Source organism: Tupaia chinensis, unplaced genomic scaffold (assembly GCF_000334495.1).
Source record: "Tupaia chinensis unplaced genomic scaffold, TupChi_1.0 Scaffold145396_1, whole genome shotgun sequence".
In the NCBI taxonomy this organism is placed as follows: Eukaryota; Metazoa; Chordata; class Mammalia; order Scandentia; family Tupaiidae; genus Tupaia; species Tupaia belangeri.
In genome coordinates, this window is record NW_006205257.1 from 5769892 (window position 1) to 5783356 (window position 13465).

Consider the following 13465-nt stretch of genomic DNA (forward strand, 5'->3'; position numbering starts at 1 on the left):
AGTGCTGGTCAGCAGGGGAGGCTCTGCTCTTGAAGTCACTTAAGGACCCAGGGTGGCAGAACACAGGCTGTTTTCACTGTTGCCTGTTGTCGTATTAGAGAAAAGAGTGCTTTGGAGGGCCTCCCCTGAACAATCAAATGTCCTGGACTTGAAGTGATGCATGTCCCTGGCCCTTCCGTTCACAGCTCTTCAGCCAGGGCTATGTTCCCACCTGCCACAGGAGGCCAAGACGCATAATCTCACCACATGCCCAGCCAGTGGGGAATAGAGGCATTCGGTAAACTATAGCAATGACAACCATCCTTGTTTAAACTGCAGGTATATAAAGGGATCCTGTCATGGACTGAGGAGTAATAACCTCTTGAGCGAGTAAGTTTCTTTAAGACATGTATAATCTGCTCTAAACTCACGAATTTCAGAGGCTTTAAGCATCTCTAGTGGCACCATTAACCCGATTCACGAGAATCTAGCAGCTCCTGACCAGAGAAGCCCCGGGAAAAAGAGTGCAGAAAGGCCGTCTTTTCTCCAGTTTCCTCTTCAAACTAGCAGCGAAGCCAACCACAAGGAATGCACACCTGTATAATCCCCAAGGGGGCAACTGCATTGCACAACGAATTGGGAAATACTGGTTCTTGATTTCTGTCAGGCTTCTTCCTAGCAACCTTCTTTCCCTTAGGACCAGGCTGGAGGCCCCTCTCCTGTCTTTAGAGGACCCTGGCCAGGTTCTCCTCTCTGCTTCACATGCTTCAGCCAGGTGCTGGGTGCTGTACCCATGATGGGTGACATCTGGCCAGGAATGCAGCTGGCGTCAGAGAACAGGAGTTACTATATCAGGGTTGCAGTGGTCACCAGGGCTTAACATTCATACAGGGCTGTAGAAAGCTTATTTCAAAGTTGTTTTTTATTCAACTGTTATTCAGCAATATACAATACAGTTTATAAACAAGTGTCTGACCTTGTTTCCAATCTTTATTTAAAAATAAATATTATTGACAGTGAATTTTAATCATGATAAGATGTGTCTTTTTTAATCAAAATGTCTCAAAAGAAATAATTTAATAAAAAAAAGAAAAGCCCCCAAAGAAAAAAGTAAATAAAAAAAATCCTAGACACAATAATCTACTAAAAATATTTCGCTTTGTCAGAAAGGCTTTGACCCAACTTTTTTTTTTTTTTTTCATATTATCCTAAAGATAACTGCTCAACAGTTCGTGCAAAATGAAGACTTGGAGGAAAAGTGTAAAAAAGAAAAATACATTGAAGTAGAGAAATCATTGATTCCATGCATACTGCATGGCCCAAACTCCATCTTATTTGGAAACTAGATGCATTATTTAAGGTGTTCTACATTTGTGTAACTTCCCCAAAAAATATGATTTATTTATTTTCCACATGGACTTTTTCATGCTTCTCTCAGTCTCTCTGTGTCCATCTGGTGGCGTGTTCCTCACTGAGGGTCCGGGCAGGTTGTGTGTGCTGCAGAGGTGCTCAGGATGGCCACGTCTGTCAGTGCCCCACCAGCAGGCGCAGAAACTTATGCAGAACTAACAGGAACAGGGACAGGAGTGGATCTGTGGCATAGCTAGGGCCAGTGCCTGCAGGGGACAAGAGAACAGGCACCATTAACCCGATTCACGAGAATCTAGCAGCTCCTGACCAGAGAAGCCCTGGGAAAGTGAGATTTCCCAAGGTCTAGATTCTTAACCTCAGCACTCAGTTGGAGGCTGGTGCATGGAGGCTACTTGGATTGGATGATAAAGCATTTTGTTGCTGCCTTTTTTTTTTTTTTTTTCTTAAACAGATGTCACTGTTCAAGAGTCTACTGTGGTTAGGGGCTGGCTTGAGGGGGGTATACATAATTACATTCTGAAATCCAAATCATTACCTTATTTTAATATAAAGGCAATATGTTTACCTACCTGAATACTGCAAAGTGTCCTGAGCATTTCAAGTCCAGCCTCTCCTCCTCTGCCATGACTCTGCACGGCTCCCCCTGCCCTAAACTGCACAGATCAGCATTCCCCTGCATCCCTGTCTGAGGCATGTGTGTTCTTTCCACAACCTCTCTGACAGTCCACCCTTCTGGTTGCTGTGGGGAGTTCATAAATTATTGGTTGGTGGAGGTGGATGGGCTCGGGTCCTAGAGGAATGATCCTAGCTCTGCCTGAGTCACTCCCACCTGCTTCTCCAATGAGACCATTAATTTGAGTCCATGAGGCCATATCACCTGTGCTGTTACCCTGCCTTACATGGGCAGGGCTCGCCCCACCCTGCTCTCCATCTGCCTCAGAGTCTTCGTCTCTTTCAAGGACTTCCATGTAACTGGGGAAAGTCCACCCATGTACCCGGTTTCTCACCTGGGAATCATGATGCCACCTCCAGGCTCCTAGGAGGAGCAAGTGTGGAAGTGCCCCACATGCTCCTCAGTGCTGCCCAAACCCTGAGGGATGTCACTGCTAGCTCCCTTACCGTCCAGTGCATTAAAAGTAGCAGACTCCAGACCTGTCTTTCTCACTTGCACCACCTGGAGGTTTCTTTCTTTGCTTCACTCCATCTTGCCAGCTGGGCTGGAGTTCCAGGGAGGGGGTGCAGGTGGCCCTTCCCTGTGTCAACACCAGATGGTGCAGATGCCACACCTTCACTCAGCTGACTGCCAGGGCTCCTTCCAGTGTCACTGGGAGTGGTTTGGTGCTTCCTCGCTAGGCTGGCAAGTGCACGACTTTCTCCCCTGTCCAGGTAGAAGCACTATGAACTAGTCTTCTCTATGCCAGGTGTTTCCCCCACTCCCTAATCATTCTTTTTTTTTTTTTTTTTTTTTGAGTTCAGCTTTTTATTGAACACATTACAAAATAGATTTAGTCAAAAAGACCAAAGCCCATGTCATCATCCAATTTTTCAAAAAATATGGAACACTTCACGAATTTGCATGTCATCCTTGCTCAGGGGCCATGCTAATCTTCTCTGTATTGTTCCAATTTTACTATATGTGCTGCCGAAGCGAGCACCCTAATCATTCTTGCTCTGGCCATAACTGTCTCTGCTAACAGACTTCTCATCCTGGGTACCCATCTTCGCTGTGTAAAAGTTGGACAAATGACCCAGCTTGAAACTCCAGGATTCCATTCATCCATTTCAGGAAAAACAGGTTGTGTTCAAACAACCCAATGACAAGGGGGCAGGGCTGACCACTGAGCACGTGTCTGGTCCATGGTTAATCTTTCCCCACGGTTCTGCATCCCTGCTGAGCAGCACAAGGACGGGGCGAATCCAAATGTGCTAACCTTCCTCTTCAGATCCTAATTTTTCAGTCTGTCATCACCACTGGCGCTCCTGCAGCTTGGCTCTGGTTGACACTTGGCCTCTGGCCGTCTGGCCACAGGAAGAATTGCAGTGAGGTGGCCACTCCAAAGACTTGGGCCCTGCTTTGCTGCTGCTCACTGTCACGAGTCACTGGGAACAACTGGGGTAGAGGCAATGATGGATGTGTTGACGGAAGGCCAGCACCAGGTGTATGGGAACCGGGGATCAGGTCGACAGAAGTGCAGTGCTGCCTCATGAGCATGCAAGGGCCAAGTGGCCAGATGGGCCCCCCGGGCCTCCCGGATCTCCTGGCTCAAATCTTTTTCTTTTTTTTTAGAGAGGTTTTTGCTATAAGGTGTGTGCGCTTGCCAGACAGACAGAGAGAGAGAGAGAGAGACAGAAAGCGAGAAATCACACCGGGGGGGGATGGCCACGCCACAATCCCTTCTCCTCCGTTCTCCTCTCGGGATCTTGGGCACACACGCACACGTGCCTGGCGTTGAGTTTTAAACCACCAGATCCAGGATGCGAACCGCAGTCGACTACATGGGAGTCCAGGGACATAGTCATTACATTAACTGCTGGTCCCCCTCCTGGCTCAAATCTTCATGCTTCTGCAAACCCTGACACTCAGAAGCAGTGAGACAGACACAACCACACAAAGTGTGTAAGTGTGGATGTGCATAGAACCTCAGACCCTAAGGTATGCAGCAGCAGGAGAAAATGCCAATGGGCTGGTGAGCCAGGCAAGGTAACTCTGGCCTCAGGCATAGGAGATGCAAGCAGAAACTTAAATGTGCCTCAGGTACTGCTAGCTAGTCATTGCCATGATTACAGTCTCACCCTCTCAAATTCAAATGTTTGAACATTGAACAAGATTTTCAAAAGACCTCAGATTGAAACAGCCAGTCTGGTACTCTGTGCCGGGCCAGGGCAGATGCAACAGAGGTAGGAAGGCTGCAGCGGTAACCCCTCCAGGCTGATGCCTGGGGAAGACAGAGGCCAGGGACTGTTGTATCTCTGTTGAAAGATGTCTTTTAGTGAGGATTTGACTCCCGGGTGGTACCTTACTCTCTTCCTGGCCCAGCATGGCCGTGGTTGGAGGTGGGGAGGACCAAGAAAGGTGGGATAGGGCACTGGACTGGCACTGAACAGGTGGTTCTGTTGACCAGTTCTTTTGCCAGCTTGCTGTGTGACCCCAGGCAATATGGCTTCACCTTTCTGGGTCTTGTGTCATACTCCATAAAATAGGGAATGTCCATGGCTCCATAAAATGATTAGATCATTGGAAAAGTCATGACATATTTTTCTATGCAAAAATGCATCATGACTTTTCTGACAACCCAATCAGGTGTGCATGACATATTTCAGTAGGCTGTGGTCCAAATTAAGCAACACCATAGTGGTAGATTACAAAAATGACCAGAAGAGCCTCCCTCCCTCCACCTCTAGCATCTTACAAAAGTGCCCTACCACACTGACTCTGGGCTTGGTCATGTGACCTGCTTTGGCCAATGGCATATTATCAGTTGTGATGCAAGCAAAGGCTTGAAGAGTGCTTGTGCTTTCGAGGCTTGCCCTCTCTCTGAGGCTCTTGGAACCCACTGCCAGGTGAAGAAGTCTGTGCCAGCCCGCTGAAGGATAAGAGCCATTAATGTCCCTCTAGACCACCCAGCCCCCAAGTGAGTTGGTAGATGACTACAGATGCATGAAGGAGCCCAATGAGATCAGCAAAAGAACTGCATAACTGTGCCCAGCCCCAATGCTAAACTACAGAATCATGAGCTAAATAACTGGTTGTGGTGGTACCCCAACGCCAGTTTGAGGGTTCTTCATTACATAGCAAGAGTTAATCGATACAAGCATATAAACAGAAATGCCTCGGACACAGTTGAGTCATATGCAAACAGATGTTACAGAAAAGGGCAATGTCAAGCCAGCTCATGGTGTGGTGGTTAAGGCAGATGGATCTCACATGGCTGACTGTGAGTTTCAAGTCCTGGATCCAGTAGCTTGAAAAACATGCTGAGCATGTGTGTATATGTGTGTGTGTGTGTGCATGTGTGTGTGTGCATGCATGCGTGTGCGCAAAATCCTAAAAGGAGGGACAGATGGAAAAGTGATTGTGGTATGGCCATTCCCCAGAAGGGGAAACTTTCTCACTTGTTCTTTCTCATTTTCCTTTCTCCTGGGAGTGCATGTGCCCTCCTGCAAAATTAAATAATAAAGGAAAGGACAACATCACAACTTCTCTGAAAGGGGGTGGAGAAGAACTAATGGTCTAACTAAAGCAATCAGGGCAGACCAAGGAAGGTAGGTTTCCAGGCCAGCCATGGAGGAAGCGGGACCTTCACAACAGCCATGATTTAGAACTCAGTGTTTACCCTCCCAGAAGGTGATACCTCCTCCAAGGGAGGTGGACCACCATCTAGCACTTGGCTGCTGGACACTCCTCAGCATCTGCTGCCCACACCCTGGCCTCACTGTCTCCTACAGGGAGCCGGGACTGCCCATTGCTGTCTGGGCTGACAGGTCCCAGCACACCTTGGCCCTACAGGACAGAGATGGAAGGGTGCAGGTGGCTTGACTGAAATGAGATCTCCTCCCTACCCCTGTGGCCTCTTTCCTTATGTGAGGTGGAGACATCTGTGTTCCTAGGGGCATTAGGCAGAGCGGGCTGCTGGAGTGGAGGCTGCTGTGTTGATTGGATGCTAATGGTCTCTTTATCTATTTCCTCCTTTCCTAAGGGGTACCAGGAATAGCACTGCAGCACACAGAAGTTTATTTGTCATGATTAAGCTGCGAAATCAGGCTGCTTGGGAGGTGAGGGAAGCCCTCTGATGAAACAGTAGCTGATTCATTCTTCATATTGCACAAGTATCACCGTCGTGCTAATCATTCCTACAGAAATCAAAGCTTCTTTGGCTCAGTGAATATTAATTTTTATCATCTAGAATGGTGCACAGGATAAAAGACATACTAGAGTCATTAAAAAAAGACCCTTCAAAGAACACAATGGGCACAGCCACCCCCTCCACTCTTGTCGGCACACCAAAGGTACCAGAGCAAGAGCTTCTGATGGGGAAATTCCTCTTTTCTATTTATCCAGCACTAACAGAATTCTGATGCTCTGTGAAAAAACATTATGGAAGCTCTGAGGTCATTTAATCTCATGATAAAAGCCACAGCCATCTGCTATGACCCGTTCTTTGCCCAGTTGCCTAAAGGCCATGCTTGTGAATTAGGTTCCTGAGGGGAAACTAAAGAGAGGGATAGCCAGTCCCCATACTCTGGCCTGGCCTCCCATGAATATGGGGTATTTGGTCTGTACTGTGGGACAGAGCACTGAGGGAACCACCCCCACTCTAGGGCACCAGGATTACAGAGGGCTGCTCCTCTGTTGACCAGTGGGACAGCTAGTCACGGTAGCTACTTCCTCTGCCTATCCTTGAGGGCTATCGGTGGCTTCCCTGTTCCCTAGAAGTAACTTCTGCCCCTGCTGGGGTCTGTGGTACCTTCGCACAGCTGTGGATAGGAGAGAGCTGTAGTCCCTTTCCAAGACTTGAACCGTGGTCGACCACGTGGGAGTCCAGCAAAATAACCATTATGACATCTGCTGGTCCCTCTATTTCTTTTCCTAACATCTGAGAATGAGACAAGAGGGCTGTTCCCAAATGGCCACAACCTCAGCTTTACAGGTCTTTATGGGCCAAGTTTGAACATCCATTTAGCCAAGGGGACAGAGGCCTGTCTGCTCGGGGCAGCTCTTACTTCCTGTTCCCCATCACCTGCCCTGGGTCCATGGCTTAACCAGCTTCACCCAGGACAGTACAGCAAACAGCTACACCCCTGTCAAGGAGAAGGCTCCTCTCCCAGCTTTTGCAGCCAGAGTGCAATGAATTTCTCTGGATTGCAAGGGCTTCCAGAATGAGAACAAAAGAGTGATCTTCAGAAGTCATCCCTTTCTCTGCAGGGGAGGTGCATCTGGTCCAGATGTCAGGGTTGGCAGAGGGCATGGTCTGGGCCACTCCTGGAGACTGCTCGCTTAATATTTTTCCACCTGAGTCCAGCAAAATAACCATTATGACATCTGCTGGTCCCTCTATTTCTTTTCCTAACATCTGAGAATGAGACAAGAGGGCTGTTCCCAAATGGCCACAACCTCAGCTTTACAGGTCTTTATGGGCCAAGTTTGAACATCCATTTAGCCAAGGGGACAGAGGCCTGTCTGCTCGGGGCAGCTCTTACTTCCTGTTCCCCATCACCTGCCCTGGGTCCATGGCTTAACCAGCTTCACCCAGGACAGTACAGCAAACAGCTACACCCCTGTCAAGGAGAAGGCTCCTCTCCCAGCTTTTGCAGCCAGAGTGCAATGAATTTCTCTGGATTGCAAGGGCTTCCAGAATGAGAACAAAAGAGTGATCTTCAGAAGTCATCCCTTTCTCTGCAGGGGAGGTGCATCTGGTCCAGATGTCAGGGTTGGCAGAGGGCATGGTCTGGGCCACTCCTGGAGACTGCTCGCTTAATATTTTTCCACCTTCCTTGCTCTCTGGTTACAAAACATCTTTTACAAGGTTCGGGGATGAAATAAAGACATAAAGTGGCCACCTGAGGTTTGAGTCTGGTTTATAGAAGGGTCTAGTTTGACACACACAGAGTTTTAAAGATTGTAACTTCTAATCTAACATGCAAAAATTGGAAGACCTTTACATAAAGTCATAGATTTGGGTGTCTGCTGGGAAGGCCCAAAAGCCAGCAGTGCTGGGCCACTTTTCCACTGAACTATGGTCTGCAGGGGTGCACAAAAAACCGCATGAAGCCCTGTTAGATGATTGTGTTGTCAGCGGCTGGCTGGGGTGCACCAGTGGTGGCCACTCTTTGTGGCAAGAATCTCCCCTTTATCACTCCCTGCTGACCCCCAGAGTGAGCTGCTGGTTACCGTCCTAGCCCCCTGTGCCTTTGGGCTCCTCGTGTGTGGCCTGTTTCTTTCATATCCGTTACTCGCCCTGACCCTTTGTGGGTGTCTGAGTTTGCAGTCTTTGAACCAGCCTAGGTGTAGGGCCCCGAAGCCTGACTTCAGCCCACCTCTGTCTCTGTGTAGTCGTATGACCAGGCAAGCCCCTTCCCTGATGGGGTTGGGGCTGGTCCTGACAGCCCCTGAGCCTGCCCTGCCCTGGTAGTGTTGGAGGGATGGTCTGCCAGTCTGGCTCTGGGCTGCACCCAGGATACCATGCTGGCAGCCTGCTGCTGCGTCAGAAGATGCTACCTTGCAAGGGGGCTGCTGCTTCCCTTGTTGACGTTTTAATTAAAGTCTCTTCATGGATATTTATTCACAGGGAGTCAGCGAGGCATAATTGAGCACTAACGGAATTTGGGTAGAATTAATTTCTGCCATAAAATTAATGTGTGCTGGTAACTGGGGCAAAAACTAGGAGCAGCGAATGCCGTGGGGTTTGAAAGGAAATAGAGATATTTGAAAGAAAAGTCGCGCGTGGGCCGCAGAGCTGCAAGAGCACAGAAGAGAGATGTGGGCCCATCTGTCTTGTGTGGATGGCTTCCTGCTGGCCTGTCCTTCCCAGCCCACAGCCCTCCTGCCCAGCTCTTCCATCTCCCGGCCCTCCTGGGCCAGCTAGCTCCTGGGTGTGATGACAAGCTGTCCTTGTCGGGGATACGTCACTGGGGAAGACACCCAGAGAACAGCTCCCTGCCACACAGTGGCAGGACCCGAGTGGTCCTGGGGCACATGGAGGCAGAGGTGGGGGTCACCCACCTGTTTCAGGTAACCCTTCTTACACCCTCTGTTCCCTGCCATGGCTCCAAATTGTGCCTCTGCCTTGTCTGAGGACAGCAGTGCCTCCTAACGCATTGTCCTGCCTCCTTTACCACCTGTGCATGCTTTCCTCATTCCTACACACCTGGGGAATTTGCTCTGAGCTGCAGAACCTCCGATGGGTCCCCTGTGCCCACAGGAAAATGAGCCAAATGCTCAGTGTCACAGTTAGGGGTTTCACTCTTATGCTCCCAAACCTCACCCTCATTGCCCTCTATCTCCAGCACATACTCTAGTCCAAGTGCCTGGAGGCTGACCCTGCAGAATGATTATCCCCCTCTTCTGTCTTTGCTTAGGTCTGATCTGTCTGTCTGTCAAGCCTTGAATAAGTGCTGCCTCCTCCAGAGAGCCTTCCCTGGGAACTCAGGCAGAGGGCTTGGCACAAATGTCTGTGTTGTGCTGTTCATGCAGCCTCTGCCTCTACCTTCTTTTCTTCCCCTTGCCCCATAAATGATTTTCTCACATGTCCTACCTCTCTGGTCATGGCAGAAGCTCATGCTCTCAAGGACTGATCTTGGGCCTCCTGCTCTCCTCAGCCCCAAGTAAGCAGCCCCACTCACAGACAGGACATGAGGATCTACTGGTGTTGGAACTGAGGTCTTACAGCAAAACCAAGCTCACAGAGCCTGATACTTTTAGGGTAGTAGCAGCAAAGGTGGGCTGACAAAAACCTACAAAAAAACTACAAACAAACAAAAAGAAGCCCTGCTAAATGATTGGGTTGTCAGAAAAGTCATGCATATTTTTGCATAGAAAAATATGTCATGAATTTTCTGGCAACTGAAGAATTTCAGCTAGACAATGAATACTTTTTTGGGGGGAGAGGAACTGCCATATGATGTGTGTGCTTGTTGAGAGACAGAAAGAGGGAAAATGAGAAATCAACCCCTAGAAGGGATGGCCATGCTGCAATCCCCTCACCTCCTGGGATTTTGGTCATGCGTGCATATGCCTGGTGTGATTTTTTTTTTAAGAGCAATTTTTCCTGGCATGAGTTTCAAGCCTCTGGATCTGGGACTCAGACTGTGGTTGGCCATGTGGGAGTCAAGCAACATCACCATTTCACCATCTGCTGGTCTCCACCTGGTGTGATTTTCAAGCTGCAGGGTCTGGGACTGGAACTATTATCAGCCATGTGGGAATCCAGCGCCTTACTATCAGGCCACCACATGGATACTTTTAGTGTAAGTGGGACACACTTATATTAAGAAGTTATTGGTCATCCATTTGAAATTCAAACTTCACTGGTGTCCTAGGTTTTTACTGCTAAATCTGCAGCATGACCGAGGCCACACTAAGATAAACAGCAGAGCTGGGACTCAAGCCAGCACTCTGGCTGCTGTCCATGCACCTAACCACCGTGTATGCAACCTCTTAGGGCCAAGAAGGGGAGCCCTCCTTCCTCCAATGCCTCAGTGGGACCCCAGCTTCAGGCCACTTCCAGGGGAGGGAGAGTGGGAATAAGATGTTTTTCCTGAATTTTAATGGCTTTTTGTTTTTTGCCTTTTTTATGTTTTTGCCTTAGGGCATGTGCCAGAGAGAGACAGAGAGGGAAAGTAAGAAATCCTCTGAGGGAGGGATGATCGTGCTATAGTCCCTTCTCTTCCATCCTCCTCTCAGATTTTGGGCACACATGTTCACACACCTGGTGTGAGTTTCAAGCCGCCAGGTCCAGGACTCAAACCATGGTCGACCATGTGGGAATCCAGCACCTTAACCACCATGCCACCTGCTGTCCCCTTAATGGCTTTTTAATGTAGCCAACTTTGTTGCTAACTCCTTTCCAGCTTCCTTTTTTTTTTTTTTTTAAAATAAGTTCTTGCCCCAAATGATCCTTTAGTAGTGTCACTTAATGAACATGGTCAATAAGCCCATTGTGGCCATGTCTGTCCCTGTCTGCAGAGAGAGTGGCAGCTCCACCTACCACAGTGGGTGTTAGGGTTTTCCCCAGGAGGGGATGGTGGGGTTGTGTCCCTGAGGGATTTGCTAACCTCGGAGGCTGTAAGATGCTAACAGGCAAGTGATACCCAATGCCAGGAGTTGTACTCAGCCCTTTTCGAGAACTTTATCCTTTAACCCTCTCAGTAGCCTTAGGAAGGAGAAGCCATTTTATTTTTTTACAGGTGAGGTCCAGAGAGGTTAAGTGACTTGCCTAAGGCCATACAGTAGTGACTCCCTGACATACATGAATCGAGTCCAGGCTCCTTGGCTAGCTGGAAGTTCCTCCTGACCTCACCCAGTAGATGACCAGTTCTGCCTCTGCTGCTCCCACACTTTTTCTGGTGACCTGAGGTCCAGGCAAACTGGGCTGCTACCTGGGGGCCAGGTATGCCCATGCAGTCCTGCCTCCAGACCTTCATTCATGCTGTCTGCTTTGCTGGGTCACCCTTCCTTTTTCTGGCAGTCTAAAGCCCATCCATCTTCCCCAGCCCAGTCCAGAGGCAACCCCAAGATGGTTTTTAATCCCTTTATTGCCCAACGCTCACCCTGCTCTGGTCCTTAACCCTCCCTCTCACATCAGCCCTACCTGAGCCCTACCATAGCTCCAGACTGGCTTCCTCACATCCACTGACCCCGCAAACCAGTCACTCTGCACCCTGGCACTCTGCTGCAACTGTGAGGGTACTCTTTCCAATTGCAAAGTACAAACCAGCCCTGCACCCCTGGTCCCCAAGGCTTCTTCTAAGGTGGGGAAACCTGATACCTCTCACCTGGCTACTGACCCCGCCCTGCCTTCCCACCCTGTCCTGTAGGGCTCTGGGCTCTTGTCCCCAGCTCCATCATCCATCCATACTGCTGTTTCTGCTGCATTCCCGCTTGCCTGTTGACTCCTTCCCCTGCTTGCCTGTTGCCTCCTTCCCATCCCACTTGTCTCCTTCAGACATCAGGTCTAAAAGTCCCAGTTGTCTTACTGACTCCAGAGAAAGTCCCATTTCCTCTGGGCTGCATGTGGGTGGCCACAGGTGTGTTTGCCTTTGGACACGTGCCTCCTCTGCCAGTGGGTAAGCTGGGACAGTAGAGACCACGACTCTCTCAGCTGCACCAGCACACTGCCTATACCCTGAGATGCTCACAAAATGTTTGTTGAATGAATGAATGAATGAAAGTCCTTAGACATCCCAGCTGGTCCATGATGCATCAGACATTGGGCCGGATGCATTACATGTGGCATCTCATTTTTGACCTTCAAATGCAAATTGGGAGAATGGAATCAACCTAGGTGTCCAAAAACTGATGGATGGATTACAGAGCTCTGGCATATATGTACTTTGGCCTATTACTCAGCCGTAAGGAACAATGAAACCTATTGTTCAATTCAAAGTAGATGAATATAGAAGACCTAATAATGTTAAGTGAAGTGGACCAGACTTTGAAAGAGACACACTGAATATCTCCACTCCAAATATACCAAACGTCTGCTTTCTGTGACAGAAATGGAAAAATCTGAAGATATGATAGTAGGGAAGATAAGTGTAGACACCAAAGACTGTAAGGGAGGGGAGTGGGTGGTAGAGGGTGGGTGGTAGGGGAAAAGGGAAGAAACATTTAGCAGACTAAAGAATGTAGTTTTCTGTTGAAAAAAAAGTTCTGTGATTTTTGCTTTATAAAAATTAAAATAAAACCAAATACTAGCTGAGAGGTCTATCTCATGGCTCTGCTTCAGGCACAGGGCTGCCTCAGTGATCCAAACTTTCAACTGTCTAGGACTATTGGCATACATCTCCTTGTCTAACTTCTTGAAATAATTTTAAAAATTTGCCTCAATTTTCCCTTTATTCCAGTCTCTTCATTAAAGAAAATATTGTTCCCATTACCCTTAGGGGGTGCTTTTCCATTGCCCTTGACCCCATCTCTCTCTGGTGAGCACATGCCCTCTTGCAAAAATTAAATGAAAAAATGGTTTTATTATGCCATATGCAGTTATATTTTTTCTTAAAGAATTATTTTATTTAACTTAATTTACCTAGCTATCTATTTATTTATTTATTTAAATTTGACCAGAGAGGGACAGAGCGAGAGAGAGAGACAGAGAAAGAGAAAAGGGAGAGAGAGAAAGCTGCCAGGTCTGGGACTTGAACCATGGTAGACCATGTGCCACGTGGGAATCCAGCACCCTCAACCACCATGCCACCTGCCAGCCCCCATATAAAGTCAGTTTTATAAACCACTTTAAATCATCCTATTAGAAGGTGGCATGGGATCCAGCAGTTAGCGTAATGGCTATGTCACTGGACTCCCACATAGTCGACTGCAGTTCACGTCCTGGACCCGGTAGCTTAAAACTCATGCCGGGCGCTTGTGCGTGCGTGCCCAAGATCCTGAGAGGAGAATGGA

The 13465-nt window shown here is 48.5% G+C and overlaps 1 protein-coding gene and 1 non-coding gene across 2 annotated transcripts in view; both read right to left on the reverse strand.

Annotated features, from left to right (window-relative positions):
• Window positions 1–1079: 1079 nt before the first annotated feature.
• Window positions 1080–13465, reverse strand: part of VSTM2B (V-set and transmembrane domain containing 2B) — a 31294-nt gene continuing 18908 nt past the window's right edge. Inside the window, 1 exon segment of the mRNA XM_014583994.1 lies at window positions 1080–1632. Coding sequence (XP_014439480.1) covers window positions 1507–1632 — 126 coding nt within the window. The 3' untranslated portion in view covers window positions 1080–1506.
• On the reverse strand, window positions 2899–3005 carry LOC114006034 (U6 spliceosomal RNA). The gene has a single exon (XR_003547808.1). It is a non-coding gene; the product is annotated as a U6 spliceosomal RNA (small nuclear RNA).